We start from the raw sequence: 21,748 nt of genomic DNA on the forward strand, positions 1-21,748 counted from the left end.
TCTATTGGTTAGTAAATAATATGAGTGAAAATGAAGTGACTAAGCTTCTTGGACTCGGCATCCATAAACCAACGAAAGGGAAAAGGGCAGAATGCAAGTTTATCATGTATTTCCGTCTGCAATGACAATGTAAAATTTAGAAAGAAGAAATTCAAGAGCGTATATGGAAATAATGTTAATTGTTGAAATGTATTAAGAGATAAACATACGCCATTAAAAGATATTGGAAGAACAGGATCTGTTATTTAGCGAGACTCGTAGCGTAAATCATTGTCTGCTAACTTGGTACATCTATTGTATAGATAAACATTACCCCGTAGAATGGTATAGCTAAATAATACCAATTATTTAAAGATAATAAATTCATTTTGTGTAAAGTAATGAAGATAATGAAGTGTACATAAAGAGTGGAGTGGGTGGGAAATCTAGAAACAATCTAGACGTGGCACGTAACAAAGTCGAAAGAGAATAAGCATAAGAAACGGTCTGAGTCTAAGAAAGAGGAGGAGAAACAGAAACATGACATCCGTTTATTAATAGATGCAGCGCAGCTTTCGCGTCTCCCACACGATAAGAGACCTTCCCCTCTTCAATTCTATCCTCCTCATCTTCTTTTTTTTTACTTTTCCTCGTCTTCTCATTCTTCTTCATCTTCTCCCAGCGTTTCGTTTTTCTTTTTCGGTACGTTATTTGATCATGCATGCTCATTGTTTCTATCTTTTATTCATCCATTCGTGTTTTCATTAGAAATTCCATCAGGCATGTTTCCATTTATAAGCATTTGCATTTTCATCATAATGTTATATTATTTTCAGACTATTAGGTGTTCTTATTACAATGTTCTATAATTTTCAGAGTATTGTTTTTCACGTGCTTGTAAATTGTTCAACATGTTGGAATATTGTTGTTGATCCAAGCTTTGTCGATTTCGCGTTATTTATTGTTTAAAATTCATGTAATCTGACCATAAGACGAAAAAGATGTTGAAATGTTTTTGCATCCATGTCACAGAAAAAACTTATATCATATAAATTCATTGAATCATAGATGCTGTTTCTGCAGACAGACTAAAAAATGGCAGAAGCCGAGGATATTCAACCACTCGTATGCGATAATGGAACAGGAATGGTCAAGGCAAGTCTTGAAAACTCACCACTATTCTATATAAGATTCCTTTTTATTCTTTTTGTTAGGCAAATACTAACTGATGTATTGATTTTGACGTTACCAGGCCGGATTTGCAGGAGATGATGCTCCAAGAGCTGTATTCCCCAGTATTGTGGGGCGTCCTCGACACACGGGTGTCATGGTGGGTATGGGCCAAAAGGATGCCTATGTCGGGGACGAAGCTCAATCAAAGAGAGGTATTTTGACTTTAAAATACCCCATTGAGCATGGAATTGTTAGCAATTGGGATGACATGGAGAAGATTTGGCATCACACTTTTTATAATGAGCTGCGTGTGGCTCCAGAAGAGCATCCAGTTCTCCTGACAGAAGCTCCTCTCAACCCTAAAGCCAATCGTGAAAAAATGACTCAGATTATGTTTGAGACGTTTAATACTCCTGCAATGTATGTAGCCATCCAGGCAGTTCTTTCTCTTTATGCTAGTGGTCGTACTACGGGTGAGCAGTCCTCCAGACTTTTTAAGTTTTCATGTTATGTTTCAGGATCTATTGTTCAAATACAAATTAAAGCTGATGTATTTCACTTTCCTCATAGGTATTGTTCTGGACTCTGGTGATGGTGTCAGTCACACAGTACCTATCTATGAAGGCTATTCCCTCCCCCACGCAATTCTGCGTCTTGATCTGGCAGGTCGTGACCTCACAGATGCTCTCATGAAGATATTGACTGAGCGTGGTTACTCTTTTACCACGACAGCAGAGCGTGAAATTGTAAGGGACATGAAAGAGAAGCTAGCCTACATTGCTCTTGATTACGAACAAGAGCTAGAAACATCAAAGACCAGCTCAGCTGTGGAGAAGAGCTATGAACTTCCTGATGGACAGGTGATAACCATTGGTGCTGAGCGATTCCGTTGTCCAGAAGTCCTCTTCCAGCCATCGATGATAGGAATGGAAGCTGCAGGAATACACGAAACCACATACAATTCTATCATGAAGTGTGACGTGGATATTAGGAAGGAACTTTATGGAAACATTGTTCTCAGTGGTGGAACAACCATGTTCCCCGGCATTGCTGACAGAATGAGCAAGGAAATCACAGCATTGGCGCCAAGTAGCATGAAGATTAAGGTGGTGGCACCACCAGAGAGGAAGTACAGTGTGTGGATTGGAGGCTCAATCTTGGCATCTCTCAGCACATTTCAGCAGGTTATAACGTCAACCTTTATATCATGAAACACATTTCTGCACTCTTTAGTTCCTTAACAGATACATTTATTGTTTTTTGTTCATTCTATCCTAAGAATCAGCTTCGACAGAATCCCAACTTTTCAAATTGCTATCACTGTTCGATAAACAATTTTTGTTAATTTATTGGGATAATGTTAAATGCAGATGTGGATTGCAAAGGCAGAGTATGATGAATCTGGGCCATCAATTGTTCACAGGAAATGCTTCTAAGTACTTAAAGCTAAGAGAACTGGTGTTTGCAGAGCTATATTCATTTTGGGATGTGGAAAAGCTTCTGATACAATCCTTGCAGCACTGGCTTATTTTATCTTGTTTTTCAGTTATATATATTACTGGTCCAATCCGTCTCTTCGTCTACTACTGGAGGCTGGATCATACCAAGATTAAAATTTCTGTCAATAATAATTTGTAGAAGATTGTTTATTTTGATTATCCAGTGATTTAATACTATTTTTTATCTGATTACTTCGATCAAATGGTAATTCCTTGCTGAATGTTTTTATTGAACTTCTGATGAAAGTTCTGTATGAATACTGTAGTATTTTGAGTGAGTAAGAAAAGTCCATTGCTTAATCATCTATTATATCAGGGTTTAAGTAAGAATGCGAAGAATTAACATACAAAGGTGCCTCAAAAGATATTATACTTTAAAAACGAAAATGATTGAATTAAAACATCAGAAGGGAGTACAAGTTTACAGATTTATGAACTTTTAGTGAACATGTTTCTTATCCAGGCAGTTTGAGCTGTTCAGCTGAGTAGAGCTGCTTCATTCATCAGGTTCACTTCCATTGAGTAGAGTTGCTTCATTCATCAGGTTCACTTCTATTGGGTTTTGTGTCTTGCAGAATGTTGAACATCGATGGTTCAATGTTGGCGACACCCCCTATTACAGACATCGCAGGCACGTCAACCTTCTTCTCCATCAACTCATTTTCTACAAAAATCACGATGACGGTGATATCATCGTGATACATCCGCCTGATTCCCTTCGCGTATTTCTTTAGCTCATCATAAGTCGTCTCAGATTTCCTAGCTGCTTCACGTAAAGCTGATTCAAGAAGTCTTCTGGCAATACCCTGTGTTTGATACCCAGCTCAGAAGGGACCATAAAGCCCAAAAAGATCGAGATCTACAGATGATGAAAGATCTTATGAGAAAGAACTCACCTCTCTGGGATAATTGTAGACAATCTCAACAGCAGCCTGATTTGTCACTTGATCCCAAAGTCCATCAGATGCAAATATGAGAAATTTGTCACTGGGTTGTAAATCTATCGTGTAGGTAGATGGATCAGCTCTTAGCACTGGCCGGAGAATAGATTCTGAAAGGTGGAACCTCAAGCATTTTCGATCAAGCGTATATTCAGGGTCCTTCAAGTATGCATCCCCTATGGCCCTAGATACCTGGACAGCGGTGAGACAACATTTATGAAAACTTAATTATATAAAAGTGGAATTTTGTACTATATCAACAAATATGACCATCACCCTTACAAAAAAAGAAGACAAATATGATGATCACGAATACTTAGAATATGGGGATAATTATTCTGCATATATGTTCAGGGGAATCAATAATAAACTTTTGCAGTATACTGAAATTAGATGCTTCATAATTCTGCAGAATTTCAAGTCTACTTTTAGTCGATAAGGGACTTGGTTTGTTGGACTACAATCAACTCATTTAAGAATACAAGTCAGTATTAAATCTTAAGCACAAGTACAATCAACTCACTTAAAATACTACTCCACATAAAAAAGAACCTGAATCATTCCTTTAATACGCCAGACCCCTCGTCTCTGATAAACTATCCTGGAATCATCAAGATGCATGGACTTGAGTTCTTCTCTGACCTCTGTCCTACTAACATTATGATCCTCCGTCAGCTGTTGCGCTATGATTTCATTAGACTCACCAAAGTAACCCTTTACAGCTCGAGAATCACCAAGATTAGCCATGTATAATTTGTCATTCCAAATGACTCCAACCAGACAACAGGATCCAATTGCTGCCACTAGTGGTTCCTCTCGGGATGCCATTTTGACAAGAGAGAGAAATCCATCTTCAGTTGCAGCAAACGCATTCTTGAGATTGGCTTCTGACATTGTCCCATTCTCCTTGAGATATCCTGAGATAAGCAACAGAAGACAGACACAAACAAACATATCCATTGAGAATAGCCGTTTACTTTTCATAAATGTTCCCTCCAATTTCAGTTACTAGTATAGCAACTGTATGATCACTGAAAAAAACCCGACTACTATTACATGATGAACTAAGGTCAGAGACGGAACCAGGTGTAATACTATAGTCCAGGAATATAACCCCAAACCCTACTGCATGTCAAGTCGAGGCCAGGAGAATGCAAACATAAACGAAACAAATCGACCAGGAGCAACAGCACTTGCAGTAATCAATGACTACAACTGCTTAATTATGTCAGTAACATATAAGAACTACTCGAATTAAAGAATAGAAAATAATTTTATGTTACATACACATCATTAATCAAAAGCAATATAGAGAAATTAAGAAGATAATCAGTCAAGTGTGTATTACTAAAATTCAAGAAAAGAGATCAAGAAAATTATTAAAGAGAAAAATGAAATGAGAAGGACTGACTCATTAGATGTGCAAACAAATGATCTCGGATGTACTGGGAAGCTCTAGAGCCGCCATGGCCATCATAAACTCCAGCAAATGTAGCATTCGGTCCCGTCTCAACTTGACTGGAATCCTCCATATTCTGATTCGCTTGTACCGTTGCAAACGAGAAATCGCCACAGTAGTGTTTTTCAAGATCTTTGCACCACATAAGAGGGTCATCATCACCACCATTCTTATTCTTACTAGTGTTTCTACTATCCTCATCTTTGTTCCTCATACGGCCAAACAGATTCCTCACTGGACCCCAAAACGAATTTTCGGACTTTTCTACGCAAGAAAACATCTTGCATTATCTGCCTTTCAAAGTTTTAATTAGTTTTAATTTAAGAGCACCGACTTAAAATAGAGAATTATGATTTTTTTTGAAATTGTGATCAAGAATTTCAAAGAAGGGAACAATGCATAAAAGAAAGAGTGAAATTAAAAATTCAAGAATCGGGGTTCTTGATGTAAGGAAATGGAGAGAAGGAAGTGACATGTGGTAGTAACTTATGAATCTGAAGAGGGTCTCTCTAGAGAGAGAGATGAGGGCAGGCTATGTCACCCAGGATATACAGAGGAGTTGCACAAATTTGTGTTTGTGTCTATGATCTGTACAGAGAGAAAGGAGAGAGACTGAGAGAGAGAGAGAGAGAGAGAGTTGTTGGATGATAGAGGATTTGCAAGAGTTGGTTTTAGCAGACGAGGAAGAGACTATTACGAAATACGAAGTGCGTGTATGAGTATGAAACTGAAGAGTGTACAGAGCACAAAACTCACGAATGCTCCTGATATCACCATCAACATCTATCATATTAGATTATACTTATGGAATACTCCCTCTATCCCATTTTAGTGTCACGTTTGCTTAGTTAAATTGGAAAAAAAGTTTGACTGAAATTTATTAATATTTTATTAATGAAAGAAATAAGAAAAATATGTCATTGGAAATAATTTTTAATCTACTTTAAGATGTAATTTTTAGTTTTTTAAAATGATGAAAGAGTGATTTATAATTTTTGATAAAAAATTAGTCAATTTGACCAACAAAAATAAAAATGTGACAACTAAAATGAGACGGAGGGAGTAATATAAATAGTCCCAAACTTCTGTACCTGCCTGTGCCTGTAACTCTGTTTTTCGACTTCAAAAAATATTTGTGATTTTTTAAAAAACAATAGACAGCGATGCACATTTTTATTAACTTATATGATTCTCAAAAATAAATTTTATACCTTAAATTAATCGCTACAAAAAATAAGGTGTATCTAGAAAATTCATAACATGACAATATTTCTCAACCGACATAATTAAACGTTTCAGCAGGCGGTCAAGTTCTTTATAAATTTGTTCGTGAAAATTCATAATTTGCGCGAACGGGTTCATATTGATAACTGATTTGTTACTTCTTGACATGACAAGATAAAATCGAATATTTTATTAATCAGCTCAAAATTAATTGATATTTCTAGAATGACATAACCATCCGTTAAAACTGACTTGCTACTTTTTAATACGACAGGATAAAACTGAACTTCTTATTAATCAGTTCAAAATTAACTTACTTTTATGAAATGTCATAACCGTTCGTTAAAATGCACCATTAATTCAAGTAAGTTTCACTATATTGATTGTTTTATTATTTTATTTGCACATCATGTTACCACTATCGTCCGTCGCACCAACTAATCTGAGGTGAATTTTTTACATGTTTCATTATATTGATTGGTTTACCCTCGTCGCACCGACTCAAGCGAGGTTTTTACATGTTTCGATTATTTTGTTATTTTTTTACATGTTATGTTATCACCATCTATATGTTTCACAATATTGATTGTTTTATTGTTTTATTACTTTTTACATGTTATTTTATCACCATCACACCGCTTATTTCAACTAAATTTTTAGATATAATGTCAATTCATCATCACATTGCAAATTATTTTATTACATTTTTACCACCATTACAACTGACTTGTGAGTTATACCTTTAGATTGTTTTATTATTTTTTACATATCGTGTCACCACTATCGTACTTGAATAAGCTTATTTATATTAATGTGTATCGATCAATATTATTCCAAAATATAACCACTTTAATATTATTATTTTTAAGACTACACGTACTATCCACTATTCACTATCCGTCCTCTCCACACTTTCTTCTTTGCAAGGAGGAGAGGGCGCAAATGACGACAATAATAGAAATAGAGAGAGAGGACGGCAATGACGACGGAAATGAAAATATTTTACTAAATTGAGAGTTCCGATAATATTATAACAAACTTATTTTTGTTAATTAAGCATGGTTTGAGAGCTAGGTTCAAAGTACAAACTACAAAGAAATCAAACACATACATATATAGATCTTGAACTGGATCTTTTGGTTCTTCAACTTTAACTTAGAGCTTATTGTTGTACCAAAAGACACCTTTGTACTTGCCACTCTCGTCTGGTTCCACGTAGATACATTCCTTTGCTTCTCGCCACATGGCTTTTAAAACAGGACTCTCGTCAAGCCTATAATAATCTCCCAGTATAGGTTTGATCACCTCTGTGGCCTCCATGGCATGATAATGTGGCATTGTTGAGAACAAATGATGGGCCACATGAGTGTCTGTGATGTTGTGCAGAATCTTGTTCAGGATTCCATAATCTCTATCGACTGTCGCCAGAGCACCCCTTAACCAGTCCCACTCGGATGAACTGTAATGTGGCAATGCAGGGTGAGTGTGCTGCAAAAAGGTGATAAGCACCAGGAATCCATTCACGACTAGTAAAGGACCTCCATAAACACACAACACCCAAGCTAGACCTTTTGCTGCAGCCAGGTGGTATAAACCATAAGTGAAAGCAAGAACACCAGCATCAGAAACAAGGATTTGAGCACGTTCACGATCCGAGTAAATGGGACTCTGAGGATCATAGTGACATGCAAACCTTTCATAATGTCGTCCTGAAACATTGAACAAGAGGTACATGGGCCACCCCAGAGTAAGTGTTACTAGAAGGGTGAGGACTCGGCCAGGTGGGTTGTTAAGGTACTTGGCAAAAGATTTGAGTTCGTATTTGTGTTTAGGAACAAATACCTCATCACGCTCGAGGGAACCAGTGTTGGAATGATGGCGACGATGACTGTATTTCCAGGAAAAGTAAGGGACAAGGAGAGATGAGTGGAGGATAAGGCCAACAGTGTCGTCAAGCCATTGATAGTCGCTGAAGGCATGATGGCCACATTCATGGGCTATGACCCAAATTCCAGTCAAAAAACAACCTTGAACGAAACCATAAATTGCCCAAGCCACATAAGATAAAGGGTGAGGTAAGAGTTGGATGTAATTTGTTGCAAGATAGTAAAGGATAGAAGCAATGATCAGGTCATGAACAACATAAGAGAAAGAGCGAAGAACGGATCTTTGGAAACAATGTGGTGGTATGGCCTTCTTGATGTCCCCAACAGTAAATGGAGGTTTTGAGACAGGAACTCGTTGGAGAACTTCCTCTTCTGATTTCTTACCATTGGAGTCAACCGGCATCCGACCACCTGCACCCATTTTTCAAAAGTCCTGCAGAAGAGATCATATAGGTGAGCAAAATCACTTTGCTCCGGATATTATTTAACATTTTTGCATTAAAATATATAAACCATTAATAAAAAAAAACTCCACATAATTGATAATTGTGATGTAATTATATTATCCATACCTAATAGTTCATAGTTCATACACTAATGATTCAACGTCTTTGAAGTAAGGCATACAGAAAAAATTTCCTAGCATTTTATGAGATATGATGACTGATTGAGGCACTCCATTAATCCACACTAACATTCCTAAACATAAACAAAAAGGTCAACTAATAGACAATTACAAGAGGGAAGGTGTTAATCTACTTTGCCTGAACTACTTACAGTAACAACACATCTCCGGAATAAGATTAGGACCAATGGAAGAGCTAGAAAGAAGAATCTGATTCATACAAGTCCACCTCTCAAGTGTTCATATTTAGTCAGACATGGATCACATGACAACACATGCCCAAGTCAGCTCACAGATATGTTTTCTGGAACACGTGAATGCTACAGGCTACAGCTAGCTGAGAATGACTTAAAATGATTTAGACGTGTCCATAAAGTCAATTTTGTTTTCTATCATAGTACTAACAAACAACTCAGGATATATGTGACATTGATATTTTTCTGAACATTATATAAACAAAAGAAATCTTATTTTCTGAAAACAAACTTCATGAATTTCCTCACCTATTCATAACAAACAACTCTTGATATATGTGACATTGATATTTTTCTGAACATTATATAAACAAAAGAAATCTATTTTCTGAAAACAAACTTCTTGAATTTCCTCACCCATTCATATCAATTATATTACAGGAAAAGATGACGTGACTCAATGCATTAGAGGTGTTAGAGGTACCACAGATCAAGCTGTCATTAAAGGTTAATATTTCAAACATGAAATTTCAATTTTATGAATAGCTAAAAGCCTGGCTAATATTAAAAAAATTGTCAAATTAAATAATATACGAGTTGAGAATAAACCTTAGCATACAAATACTTATATTTAGAAATTTATGAAAAAATTCCACCTGTGTGCAAACAAACTGAACCTAACAAAGAAAATGTTGATTAGGTAATCAAGATTAGTTGTGTTTCATCACTAAATCCTCATCTAACAAAGATAATTTTGAGTTCTGCCTCTTCTAGTGAGCATATAGATAACACACAATAAAAAAAAAATTAAAAAAAGCTTTTAGTTCAAGACTTCAGAGACTACCAATTTGACCGACCATACAATTTCCAAACCTCAACTATCAACCAACATCAAGCTACCTGCTGCCAGTTCAATTTTAAACAATATATTGGGAGAGAAATGATCCATCTTGCTTCATAGTATTGGCAAATAAGATCTCTTAAAAAGAAAAGGAGTAACACAACAGCACAATATCGAAACAAAACTACAAATTTCAAGCATCAAAGTTTGCTAAAGCCTTGTTAAAGAGGTCAACTATTAAAGAAAGAAAAATTTTGATATGCCAAAAGAACAGTTGCAGGAGATAAGCAACCTATCTTGAAATGAAATGAAGAATTGCGGACAAAATTAGAGATGGCTGCAATATAAGGATGAAGACTGTAGAGAAAAGAATTGAAAATGCAGCTTTTTGAAATGAAATGAGAACTGAAGAAGGAAATGAGTAGGAAATAAAACCGGGCATTTATAAAAAAATTAAATTGTATGAATAAATGGTGAAGGTTATGGGGATATTAAAAACATTAGCAAAAATTGGTACAAATGTAATTCACTTATCACCTAATTATTTTCATTGCTCTTCCCCAATATTGTACAGTAGATCACAAACAAGTGATGCCACATTATACGATATTGACTCCTGACACTTTAACTAGTGGAGTAGTACCACATACCAAGCCACTTGATATATTACAGTCCAAAACAAATTAGGTGGGGTACCAGAAACCTGGACTAAATTCAGTACAAGCATCTACTATCAATGGGTTGGTACTGACATAAACATTTATAACACCAATTTTAGGGTGCACATCATTTAAATAAATAAGTCCATACCACAATGTTGTGTTATAGTATCTGAAAAGCAGTTTAGTTCAGTTGAAATCAGTATCTCACTATGAACAAGTATACATGCATGTAGACAACCACACACAGACACATAGGAATACTTGTATAAGAAATTAGAATAGGCAGCTCAAGTAGAAAGCTCAAGTAATGCAATACTGGAGGGAGAGGGAGAGGGAGAGGGAGAGGGGGAGAGAGACAGAAATGTACAGAAACAATGAATATAAACTGCAAATATCATAGATCCAGACAATACCATTAACAATCTATAGAACAACACCAAAAATCTCAGATTTACCGATAAAAAACCACCTTAATTTCCCAAGTCATAAACGATATACATTCCACAAAATTGAAATTTAAGCTGATAAAGTTAATATCTTCGAAGAACTCTCTTCCAGTAGGGATGGGAAAACAAATAAGAGATGATAGAAAGAAGGAAATCTACAGAAAGCCCACGATCAGATAATCCCAAAAGAAGAAATTCCCAAGCACACACAATTTAATTCCTAAAATTAACATACATTTGCATGAAAAAAGATTGAGATATATTCATCACGAAAACGAATTGGAGAATAGATTGGCATTAATCAGAAAGTAAAATTTGTGTGTAGAAATATTAAAGAGATTGTGAGTACCTGAGGAGAAGAGAAGTGCTTGGCTTTTGTTTAATTAACCTCCTAGCTTTGAGAAGAGCCGGCGCTTGAGTGCAAATGAGAGGTGCATGTGTATATATAATGGTGGGAGCTCCCCTCAGCTGTTGACAAATTACAAGGCACTCATTATTTTAACTTATTGCATACAAAATTTGGTTTTTCTATGACACATGGCCGTGACAAGATAAATCTTTTATGTATTTTCAAATTTTTTATATAAAAGAATGGAAAAACAATAATATCTTATAATTTTTATCGATTACTTTCGAACTGAAGCTCCTTTTAAATATGTGCTTTAAAGATATCTTATATTAATTTTTATCTTTAAATCTTAATATCTTATATATGTTGGGTTAAAAGATGTTGTAAAACATAATTTGTACAAAATCTATAATAATTATATATATAATATTCATAATATCTAATAAAATAAAACTATTCATATAATTTATATATTTATGAAATTGTTTTTTTATGTTGTGCCTATTGGCACACAAGCACAAAATTGACAAATCTATATTTTTTTTATTGATAATGACGTTCCTACATTCACAACAACCACATGAATTAAAATACATCAAATTCACGTTTTAGTGCAGCATGTGTCATGAAGACATGAACACACGCAGACTCTTTAGAAAAATGTATACGTTAGAAAAGCGAATCTAGTTGTTGGTTGTCTAACGTGAACACGAAAACTGACGGCCCGACCTGAAAGCCAAAATGCATACATATCCACAATTCCACACCACATAATCAACTTATGGATGAGTATTAATTAGGACGACATTAGCATTAACCTGTACAACAAAGACTACTAAGTATACCAGTACAGTACATTCTAAAGCTGAGGTGTGGTCCTTTGGTTTGTTTATAGCTAGGTTGCTGGATTAATGTAGATGTTGCTCACTTTGGTTAGTGACTTTATGTTGCTCCAGTGTTAGTGTTTGTCACAGACTAAACTCACCCAATTTTGCTCCCAGTTATTTTTAATTTGTTTGACACTTACTTAACCTTGTTCCTGTCTTAACTAATTAAGAGTGCATTTTATATAAAAAAGTGTTTGACAAATTAATAAACTTTCTTATGACATTTTTGTTTATAAGTTTAACCATAATAAAACTCTCAATAAAAGGGGAAATTAATGTAAAAATGAGGACCTGTTATAAGTTATACAGTACTTGAAAAAAATGCAGTAGTAACACAAGTACACCAAAGCAGTTGGTAGGTAGTTGTTTGCAGCCTGCTCAAAATCTACTTTGCTGCACTAATTAAATCTGCATTAATAAAGATATGATAGTCACCCATGAGTGGTGGCCAATCTTCCTTGACTAGCTTGATGATTTTTTATGGGTTAATAAGAAAAAAATCATAACCTCTGCTACTAGTTCCATGAGAAACCACAAAAGTAGGTACCTCATGCATCGGCTTCTAAAACATTTTCAGGTCCACACCAATTTAACAACTGGACCAGATTGATTAGACCACAAATGGCCAGCCCATGATGAGTTATGAACATCTAGCCCAGTTTTATATGGCATTTATCTACAGTAGTTGGATCAAACAATCGTCATGAAGACGAGCCCCACCAACAAAAACAAAATGAAATTGCATCTTGGCCGAATTAAGATCGCTTAACTTAGTGGCGTGTTATATATTCTTTAAATTCAAAACTTTATGCTCTCCAACTTTGACTCAGTAGTGAATAAAAAACTGATGACTAAGAATCCGTGGATAGATTGAATAAAGGCATGGAAGATGACATATAATACATTACTCTTATTAAAAACTTGGAGCATCGCTCTTCTGATACTTATAACTTAATCGAGTTTGTTATCTTGAACTAATTAACTTAAAGCTTGTTTTTGTACCAGTAGACACCTTTAGCCTTGTCTCCATCCTCAGCTTCAACATATAAACATTCTTTGGCTTCTCTCCACATTGCCTTGTAAAATGGAGTCCCGTCATAATGGTAGTAATCTCCCAACACCGGCTTGATGGCTTCGGTCGCCTCCTCAGCATGGTAATGCGGAATGCTGGAGATCAAATGGTGGAGCACATGCGTGTCTGAAATGTGATGAAACACTTTGTTTAGAATTCCGTAATCTCTGTCCACTGTGGCTAGAGCTCCCCTCAGCCAATCCCATTCCGACGAATCGTAGTGAGGCAGCGAGAGATGAGTGTGATGCAACAGAGTAATCATCACCAGGAATCCATTCACCACGTGTAAGGGAGCTCCGTACACTAGCATCACCCACGTAAATCCTTTGACCAGGGCAACGCGATATACCAGATAGAATCCAGCAAGAAAACCGATATCCGAAAGCAGAATCTGAAGACGTTCGCGTTCTGAGTAGATGGGACTGTATGGATCAAAATGACTTGCGACACGATCGTAGGATCGTCCGGCAATGTTGACAATCAAATACAAAGGCCATCCCAGGGTGAGAGTGAACGCGATGATGAAAACGCGACCAACAGGGTTGTTGAAGTAATGATAGTAAGAGCGAATGGTGTGCTTAAATCGAGGAACATGATTTTCATCACGGTCGAGAGAATTGGTATTGGCATGATGCCTGCGGTGGCTGATTTTCCACGAAAAGTAAGGGACGAGGAGAAGAGAATGAAGAACATAGCCAACAGTGTCATTAAGCCAGTGATACTCACTAAAGCCATGATGGCCGCATTCATGCGCCACCACCCACACCGCGAACATGAAACAGCCTTGGACATAGACGTAAGCCGTCCATGCCAAGTAGCTGAGAGGCTTGGGAAGCAGAGGAATATAGCTCGTGGCTGCGTAGTACAAAAGGAAACAGACGATCAAGTCGAAAACAAGGTAAGAGGAAGAGCGAATCAAGGACCTCTGAAAACAGTGTGGCGGAATGGCTTTCTTAATATCTGCGATTGTGAAAGGTGGTTTTTGATGAGGAACTCTGTGAACCGCATTTTCATTTTGTTCGGCCTTTCTCTCCTCAACCGCCACGGGCATCCGGCCTCCTTTCCCCATTCTTCCTGATAATCTAGCTTCTGTTTCTGCAAAGACAAAATTATAATTGCAGGAAGAGATAGCAGAATGATCTACACTTTGTAAGTGAAGTGGGATTGTATTTGTTTGGTTGAGTTTGAGTGGGATGAATGGTTGAATTGGTGAGATATATATAGTATGCGCAAGATGCAAGTGAAGACAAGAAACGTGCTGAATTTGAAGCACACTCCTGCACTAGAATTATTGTTATTATGTGGTGCGCGCGCGCAGTCACGCTGGACTCTTAGTCAATATAGGCTAGCAGAGACCATATAAATTATGGCACGCCACTTCAAATTTCTTCCATTTTTTCTAGTCTCGGGATTTTTATCTCACTTTCGACTTGTCACTCTACTTGACTGCTACTATAATCTTTTTTGAATGGGCGACTCGCATCTTGAATTGATTGTTCGTATAAATTCTAAATGTTTTATATAACTTTAATATTCTTATAGTTCTAAAAATTGTTTATTTAATCGGCAATTTATATTATTGTCAATCTATTCTGTTTTTTTTTTGATTGATTATGTTTTCAATAATTAATATAATAGGATTGATAAACTAAATATTATGATATTATTTAGAATTTATTACATAATCGTGACTGAGCTTAATCGTATTTTGGTTACTAAATTCATTCACGGAGTATTTTACATTTGTTAAAATAGAATAATAAATATACCTATTTTAAATTGGGACATGCTCCGAGGTCCCAATCTGACACGTGCATATGCATTGTCAGTAACATATATTATGGGCTTACGGGCCATTCATGTAAAAGGCCTTCGTTTTGGGCCATGCATATCCTACTGCCGCTATTCGGTCACATTATGTGGGTGTTTGACACGGGCTTATAAGCTGGCTTCTGAATTATAAGTTAGAACTATTTATTTGTACCGTTTGTGTAAGAATTCAAAAAGTACTTAAAAAAAGCTACGATTACTAGCTTTTGTCTCACGGCTTCTACTTATTTCCCAAACACTTTTATCATTTATAAGTCTTAACTTGCTTCTAACTTCTACTTCACTTTTTTACTTTAAGCAATAAGCACTTATTTTAAGCTCACCCAAACGGCCCCTATATATCTTTTTATAAAAAAAAAAAACAACTAAAATACCGGTAAGTCGGTGACATGAGTCGACTCAAATGATGCCCCCACTAATTACAAGGCACGAGTACCTTTGTTGCCTAAATTATGTCATGAGTTATTGGACAAATAGAACCACCTTTGTTTACTTTTGTGGATGTGAGCAACGTGTCAGAATGACATAAACATCTATCACAGCCATGCACGTAGCACTCACCATTACACGTGGCATAACTCCCCCTCCACACCACACCACACCGCCCCAAAGCAACTGGAACAAATCTGCAAATAATTGAGTCATTCAATCTCCCGTATCATTTCTCCTGCATATCCTTTTTCACATTTTGGTATTACTGTTTATTTTAGCAACGACACAGACTGATCGATGCAGGGTGGACAGGGTACATTAGCGTCCGTTATGGAAGCGGCGGCCAACGTCGCCGCTTCTGCCAAATCTGGCCTCGATAAAACCAAGGCCGTCGTTGAAGAGAAGGTCCCCTTTCTTATTTCAATCATCTATATATTTATTTTATTTATATTATGCATATTAATTCGAGAATATCTTTGTTTACGGTGATTGCATTGATTGGAATATTATTACATAACAGGCGGAGAAAATGTCAACAAGGGATGAAGTGGAAAAAGACATGGCTACCCTGAGAAAGGAGGAGAAGATCGATTTGGCTGAGCTGCGCAAGTGTAAAGCGTATGCCCACAACGCAATAGCCGCTAGTGCAGCCGCTCCGCGCTTCACCGACGGAGGAGAGTTCACTACCATCGGATCCTTCGACCAGCCTGCAGCGGCTAATTCGGGTGGTCAACACGAGGTTGTGCAATACTGTCGGGTACCTACACATAATGTCCAGGACGTTGTCAGCTTACACCGTCCGGTCGTGACAGAACAGGCTCAGGCAAATACAAATGCAAATGTAGGTGGCGCTGATACAAACCCCACCCACACCGGGATGCCTGCACCGGTAGTGGAACCTGACGGTGTTGCCAGCGGATTCAAGCCCGACACGAATACCGGATCTGGCACACGTTTTTCCATCAACTAGAGGAGGGGATCCAAGGCTTTACATACTTCATTTTACTTTTCACTGTAATATTCAGGTCAACAAATAATGCATTCCCCTCTTTCTCATATGTAATCACTTGTAATTGCCTCAGGCCTCATGCATGCTCGCACAAAAACGTCCATCTTCTCGACTTGCCTTATTTTAATCAAGTCACTCAATCAAATAGGTGACTTATTTCTTCAATTACAAAATGTTGAACCTATTAAAAACTTATGACTCAAATTTTACTCTAAAATTTATACAGTAAATGTGAATATAGTTTCTCCAAAACATGTCATTATTTTCATCACGAGCTTACCTGGATTGTTAATCACATATGGGTAGCACGGCAGAAACATCATCACTACAATGAGACTGCATATAGATTGAATTTGACATGGCCGAAAAATTGTGCAGAAAAGTTTTAAACCAGTTCTAATTGTCTAAGCTTCAAAATTTAAGTAATAAAACCAATTTCTCAGTAGCTCTAAGCAAATTTTCATTTTAAACCAACGCAGAAAAAGGGTCTATACTAGTCACAATTGCATCCAAATGATTTACCATCATTTCCTCAGCTCAGCCTCCCCATGTGCAAAGTGACACCTTTCGCCAAATGTGCAGGAGCCTTTTGCAAGATTTTCACACAGCTTTGTCTTATAGTTGCTAGCGGCTCGGGGTGCAGGCGAGGCATGAATTCCGGATGATGATTTTGATGAGTCTGCTGTCAAGCCAATGCTTTCAATAAGGTTTCCAACCCGAATGCTCGCTTGACTAATTTGTTCAAATGTTCCCTCAAGTTCGATGTTTTTAAGATTTGAGTCGGTTGCGTGATCTCGGATAGCAAGTTTAACTCCTGTTTCCCTACATATCTGTTTCGAATTCATCCCTCCTTTTCCAATTATAGCTCCAGCAAGGGAACCATCAACACTGATTTTTGCAGTAGCCGAGGCACCAAAAGTAGATGCAGGGGCAACAGGGGGTTGTTCAGTTCTGCCACCGAATCTGCCTGATAAAGCTCCAGATGCAGGGGCAACTGGGTGTTCAATTCTGCCACCAAATCTGCCTGGCATTGCTCCATATGCAGGGGATTGCTCAATTCTGCCACCAAATCTGCCTGGAATTATTCCAATGTCACGAGCATCTTCGTTAGACTGAGGAATGGGCCTCCCAAGCTCCCATTCACCATGAGCGAAATGGCACTGGTCGCCAAACTTACAGCCATCAGCAGTGTTGTAATTGTTGCACAAGCGCGACTTAACAGCTGGAGAGGAGCCATTGGACGCTGTCTGTGCCGCAGGAATTGGTTCAAGATTCATCACCTGAGCAACAGCATTGTAGCCACCTGGATAATAGTGGAGGAAGTGGCAACCTTCACCATATGGACAACCAACCATGCTGTACAAAATGAACCTCAGTAAGATGAAAATTGTTTAATCTCCTTGACAGCAGACAAAAGTTTTGAAATGCAAAGAATAACAAGAACTCATTAATGCATGCTTACATCCAGGTTTTCGAACAAAAAGAACAGCAATCACTCGGGAATGCAGCTGAATCCTATTTTGCTCGTATAGAACATTAAACTACTTTAAAATTTTCTTCCTAAACACTAATGGCTAACCTGATAAGATACATCAAAACTCTATGAATTAATAATCCTCATAATCTTGGGACTATAAGATTTAATTTTACTGAGGTATTAATAAATTATTAATTCAAAGAGTGAAATAGATATCCTAACAATTAGTATATCAAAGTCAGAAAACTAATAGTACAATAATCAATAATTAGTCTGTTTTACATTTCACTAAAACAATTAATAAGTAATATTCGTTGTCCCTAAAACATAATACTATAATAATGGCAAATGCCTAACAAAAACAATATTCAAAAAACTATCAAAACATATCCAATCATGACTTCCCATTTAAGAGGTGTTACAGATATCGAATGAATATTAAATACCACAAATTAAAAAAAAAACATAATATATAGTCTTGATGTATTTGTAATTTGAAAGGTTACTGATTTGATTACTAGTTTATAGTCATAGAAGGATCCTATATTTGTATAGGGATCTTATCAAAAATTATTATCTTATTAATTTATCAAAATCAACAATTTCTTACATTGGCCCAAGTTGGGACTTGGGACCAAGACATTTATAATTAAGAGAGGTAAGTAATTTATCTAAAATAATTTGTAGAGGTTCCACTCTATAGAGGAAATCAGATATGAGGTTTATCTAATTCTTAACTATACAAATCTAAGTTAAAACAAAGAAGAAGAATCTGGTAATCTTCTATAATATCTCTTCAACCTTAAACTGTATTTTTAAATGAAAATCCATCTTGCAATATAAGGTAGACCAGAAGGCCCTCTTTCCTCATACATAAATATAACATTAAACAAAATAGCTCAAAGGAAATAATACTCCTGAAATTTATAGTAAATAAATAAAAATAATAAGACCGAAAAACAAATATATTTATCAAGGCATCAACATAAACCTCTTCAGATCAATTGCCATGCATATGAAAGTCAGGGACCGACAACACCAAGCTTTACTAAATAATCAATTACAAATAAAAAAAATTCAACAGTTGCAAATGCGTGGCTGGAGCAAACAAGACATAAAAATACTCAACTTTTCGAGTCTACTGCATTTGTTTAAACAGTTAAGCCTAGATTAATAATTGTAAGAACTAGTGTTCTGTATGTTATATTACTCTATACTAGTTTAACAGCCTTCATATTTTCGTAACTCTACTGTTTTACACCTTGTTCTAATTCTATCTACTTATTTGCAACATCCTCGACCCTATATAAAAAGTTTTAAAAAATTCAAACCTTCCTGTTCATTGATGGACTACTAAACACATGTCATCCTGATAGGTTACATCAATATATAGTCCAACAGAAGCCAAAAGGTCAAAACATGAAATCTAGTAACAAAACCTGCCAATCAATGGGTCAATGATAGTACTACACAGACTAAGAAAGGAACGGTTACTTTTTTAGTAAGATTTAGTAATGCAAAAGTGCTAAATATTGCTAAGATATATAGTAAAATTTCAAAAATATGGCAGACTGGATGCCTATATATGCTTGAAGAAACTTAAGCAGAAATTTCACCAATATACTATCAAAATATGTAATACATATCAAATCTAAAAAATTTCATCACAGACTGTATATTTATCAAACAATTAAAAGTATAAACTATAACCAGAGACCCCAGACATATAAAGCAGACCATGGCACTAAATTTCTCCACCAATACCAAAAAAAATTAAGAAACCACCTGATTCTATATTATTAAAAGTGCAGAATCACGGTAAACAATTATCACTAAAATGACCGGTTGACTGTTGGTTTACAATTCTAAGAACATAGTTCTTGTTTAAAGGATAATGGCAAGAGTTGATCATCAGTCATTACTAAGTCAATATAATCAGAATGTTGCATCATTATATTATATAGGTAAAGATTTGAACCTGAAAAATTTCGAACAGGGCTTCTTTTTGCTTCCTATACCACTTGATAAGGAGTCCAGGTCTGTTACAAAACATACAAAGCCTTTATTAGTTAAGAATATCTGTGTTTTTTTTTCATCATGTTTGACAATAAATAACCACCTCTGTTCCAAGAAACAAAGATGATAAGGATTTATATATTAGTTTATGTAGGCCATCTTCAATTCTGGAAACTTTTAGTAGTAACTAGAAATCTGGAAATAATCTTACAAAATATAATTTTTTTTAAAGATTTCTCTAATTTACTTCAATCATATGACTGAGGTAGATATTGTTTGTAATAATAGCATACAAAGAATATTAGTAGATTGACATTATCATAATCATAATTCATAGCATAATCAAGGGCAGACCTAGTATACTTAACTAGTGTGGATAGATGTTTTTATTTTTTGGGGTTTGGAGGGATAAAAAGTTAGTACCATCAAAGTTTTAAAACACATGGAAAGATCAGAAATTTAAAAAACTTCACACTAGAATGAACCTTGTAAAGATTTTTTTTTTTTTTTTTCTAGTAGCTGGAACTGGACTAGGACATGATATATTAATGTATTTAGCAAGAATCAAACTTTCTCAGACAACTGAGTTTCTGACAACATACAAGCAGATAAGTTACAAAATCATCAGCAGCAAAGTGCATAACATATGAATGGATAAAGCAAGATTCGAGCTATTATAACCGATTGAACAATCACATAACACGAATTAGATATAAGTTCCGAATTTTCAAGCCTATAAGTTTGATTAGAGGGGGGGGTGATACTAGCATCAGTAGTAGCCACGAAAATCTGTACATAGATGAGACGGATGGGGGGAGAGAGATTAATCAAAAATTACCAGGAGAGCCAAAGAAACCGAGCTTAGATTTCTTGAAACCACCGCCATTGGTGATGGCATCAGGTCCACCCCTCTTGCGAAAATCCATCACGCCTTCACTGTTATTGATTAAGTGTATATAATAGCAACTGAAATTTGAGGGTAAAACCCTAGGTTTTTGTTTTGGGGGATCTGTATGTATTGTAATTTGTAAGCGCGTGTGTGTTCACGCGGACACAAGGAGGAGACGGAGGATGTTAAAGTAAAATGTGGCAGGGTTTTGAATCTAAAGACTAAAATACGCTTGCGCTTTTCTTTCTCATCGTGGTTACGTGGTACATCTAAATTAATGGATTTCATAATTTGAAAAATTTTAATAACTCGTTTATAGCCCGGGTCGGCAACGGGAAATTTAAAATATATTTTATTTTATTAGATATATATTTAATATTTTATTTATATTTGAAAATAAATTATTTTAAGATAATACATATTTTAATTAAAATAATTTATATATGTGTGGGTTAGTAATTTATTTGATATTATATATATATATATATATATTATTTGACATGTTAAATAAGGTTTTAAATTAAAATATGCATAATTAGGGATCAATTTCTGCAATATTACTAATATTAACTTACATTGTGGGACGTGATACTTAATTCACTTTATAGAGTAACACCAAATTTAAATCACGAAAAGGAGAAATATATTGAAACGGATTTTTTATCGTGTGATTGTAACAAACACTTTATCACCGGTTTTTTTGTTATATAGCAAATTTTTATGAGTTGAAATTATATTAACAATAATGTTCTTGCATGAATAAAAATCTTAAAAATAATCGTTAATTTGTGTAAAGCAGCTGTTGGCGTGGAGCCTTTGTCTAAGTTAGCGAGAAAATGAAGATGTTTATGAAGAAAG

The 21,748-nt window shown here is 35.9% G+C and overlaps 6 protein-coding genes across 13 annotated transcripts; 2 read left to right on the forward strand and 4 right to left on the reverse strand.

The window, feature by feature from the left end:
* The first annotated feature begins 32 nt into the window (after positions 1-32).
* On the forward strand, positions 33-2,843 carry LOC108223233 (actin). Its single transcript, XM_017397381.2, has 5 exons — positions 33-681; positions 1,063-1,134; positions 1,232-1,625; positions 1,723-2,336; positions 2,523-2,843. The coding sequence occupies exons 2-5, from the start codon at positions 1,075-1,077 to the stop codon at positions 2,586-2,588; spliced, it is 1,134 nt and encodes a 377-aa protein (XP_017252870.1). The 5' UTR covers positions 33-681; positions 1,063-1,074; the 3' UTR covers positions 2,589-2,843.
* A 101-nt stretch (positions 2,844-2,944) lies between these two features.
* Positions 2,945-5,809, reverse strand: LOC108222293 (probable protein phosphatase 2C 43). Its single transcript, XM_017396213.2, has 4 exons — positions 5,004-5,809; positions 4,145-4,509; positions 3,548-3,784; positions 2,945-3,457 (listed from the first exon to the last, which is right to left on the reverse strand). The coding sequence occupies exons 1-4, from the start codon at positions 5,329-5,331 to the stop codon at positions 3,185-3,187; spliced, it is 1,203 nt and encodes a 400-aa protein (XP_017251702.1). The 5' UTR covers positions 5,332-5,809; the 3' UTR covers positions 2,945-3,184.
* A 1,494-nt stretch (positions 5,810-7,303) lies between these two features.
* On the reverse strand, positions 7,304-11,403 carry LOC108220695 (omega-6 fatty acid desaturase, endoplasmic reticulum isozyme 2). 7 transcript variants are annotated; one of them, XM_017394535.2, is made up of 2 exons: positions 11,279-11,403; positions 7,304-8,594 (listed from the first exon to the last, which is right to left on the reverse strand). In XM_017394535.2, the coding sequence occupies exon 2, from the start codon at positions 8,580-8,582 to the stop codon at positions 7,431-7,433; it is 1,152 nt and encodes a 383-aa protein (XP_017250024.1). In that variant the 5' UTR covers positions 8,583-8,594; positions 11,279-11,403; the 3' UTR covers positions 7,304-7,430. The 7 variants fall into 7 exon arrangements, with proteins under 7 accessions (XP_017250024.1, XP_063949169.1, XP_063949168.1 ...); XM_064093099.1 differs by lacking the exon at positions 11,279-11,403 and adding an exon at positions 10,953-11,207; XM_064093098.1 differs by lacking the exon at positions 11,279-11,403 and adding an exon at positions 10,114-10,558.
* Positions 11,404-12,998: 1,595 nt separating this feature from the next.
* Positions 12,999-14,435, reverse strand: LOC108220600 (delta(12)-fatty-acid desaturase FAD2). The gene has a single exon (XM_017394408.2). It carries the CDS (start codon positions 14,304-14,306, stop codon positions 13,149-13,151), a length of 1,158 nt encoding a protein of 385 aa, XP_017249897.1. The 5' UTR covers positions 14,307-14,435; the 3' UTR covers positions 12,999-13,148.
* Positions 14,436-15,655: 1,220 nt separating this feature from the next.
* On the forward strand, positions 15,656-16,673 carry LOC108219830 (late embryogenesis abundant protein 46). The gene is made up of 2 exons (XM_017393364.2): positions 15,656-15,904; positions 16,020-16,673. Exons 1-2 carry the CDS (start codon positions 15,797-15,799, stop codon positions 16,467-16,469), a joined length of 558 nt encoding a protein of 185 aa, XP_017248853.1. The 5' UTR covers positions 15,656-15,796; the 3' UTR covers positions 16,470-16,673.
* Positions 16,674-16,830: 157 nt separating this feature from the next.
* On the reverse strand, positions 16,831-21,087 carry LOC108219829 (zinc finger CCCH domain-containing protein 31-like). 2 transcript variants are annotated; one of them, XM_064094246.1, is made up of 3 exons: positions 20,840-21,087; positions 19,964-20,024; positions 16,831-17,864 (listed from the first exon to the last, which is right to left on the reverse strand). In XM_064094246.1, exons 1-3 carry the CDS (start codon positions 20,925-20,927, stop codon positions 17,033-17,035), a joined length of 981 nt encoding a protein of 326 aa, XP_063950316.1. In that variant the 5' UTR covers positions 20,928-21,087; the 3' UTR covers positions 16,831-17,032. The 2 variants fall into 2 exon arrangements, with proteins under 2 accessions (XP_063950316.1, XP_063950317.1); XM_064094247.1 differs by lacking the exon at positions 19,964-20,024 and having other exon boundaries at positions 20,840-21,085.
* Between the last annotated feature and the right edge of the window lie 661 nt (positions 21,088-21,748).

This window comes from Daucus carota, chromosome 5 (assembly GCF_001625215.2).
Source record: "Daucus carota subsp. sativus chromosome 5, DH1 v3.0, whole genome shotgun sequence".
In the NCBI taxonomy this organism is placed as follows: Eukaryota; Viridiplantae; Streptophyta; class Magnoliopsida; order Apiales; family Apiaceae; genus Daucus; species Daucus carota.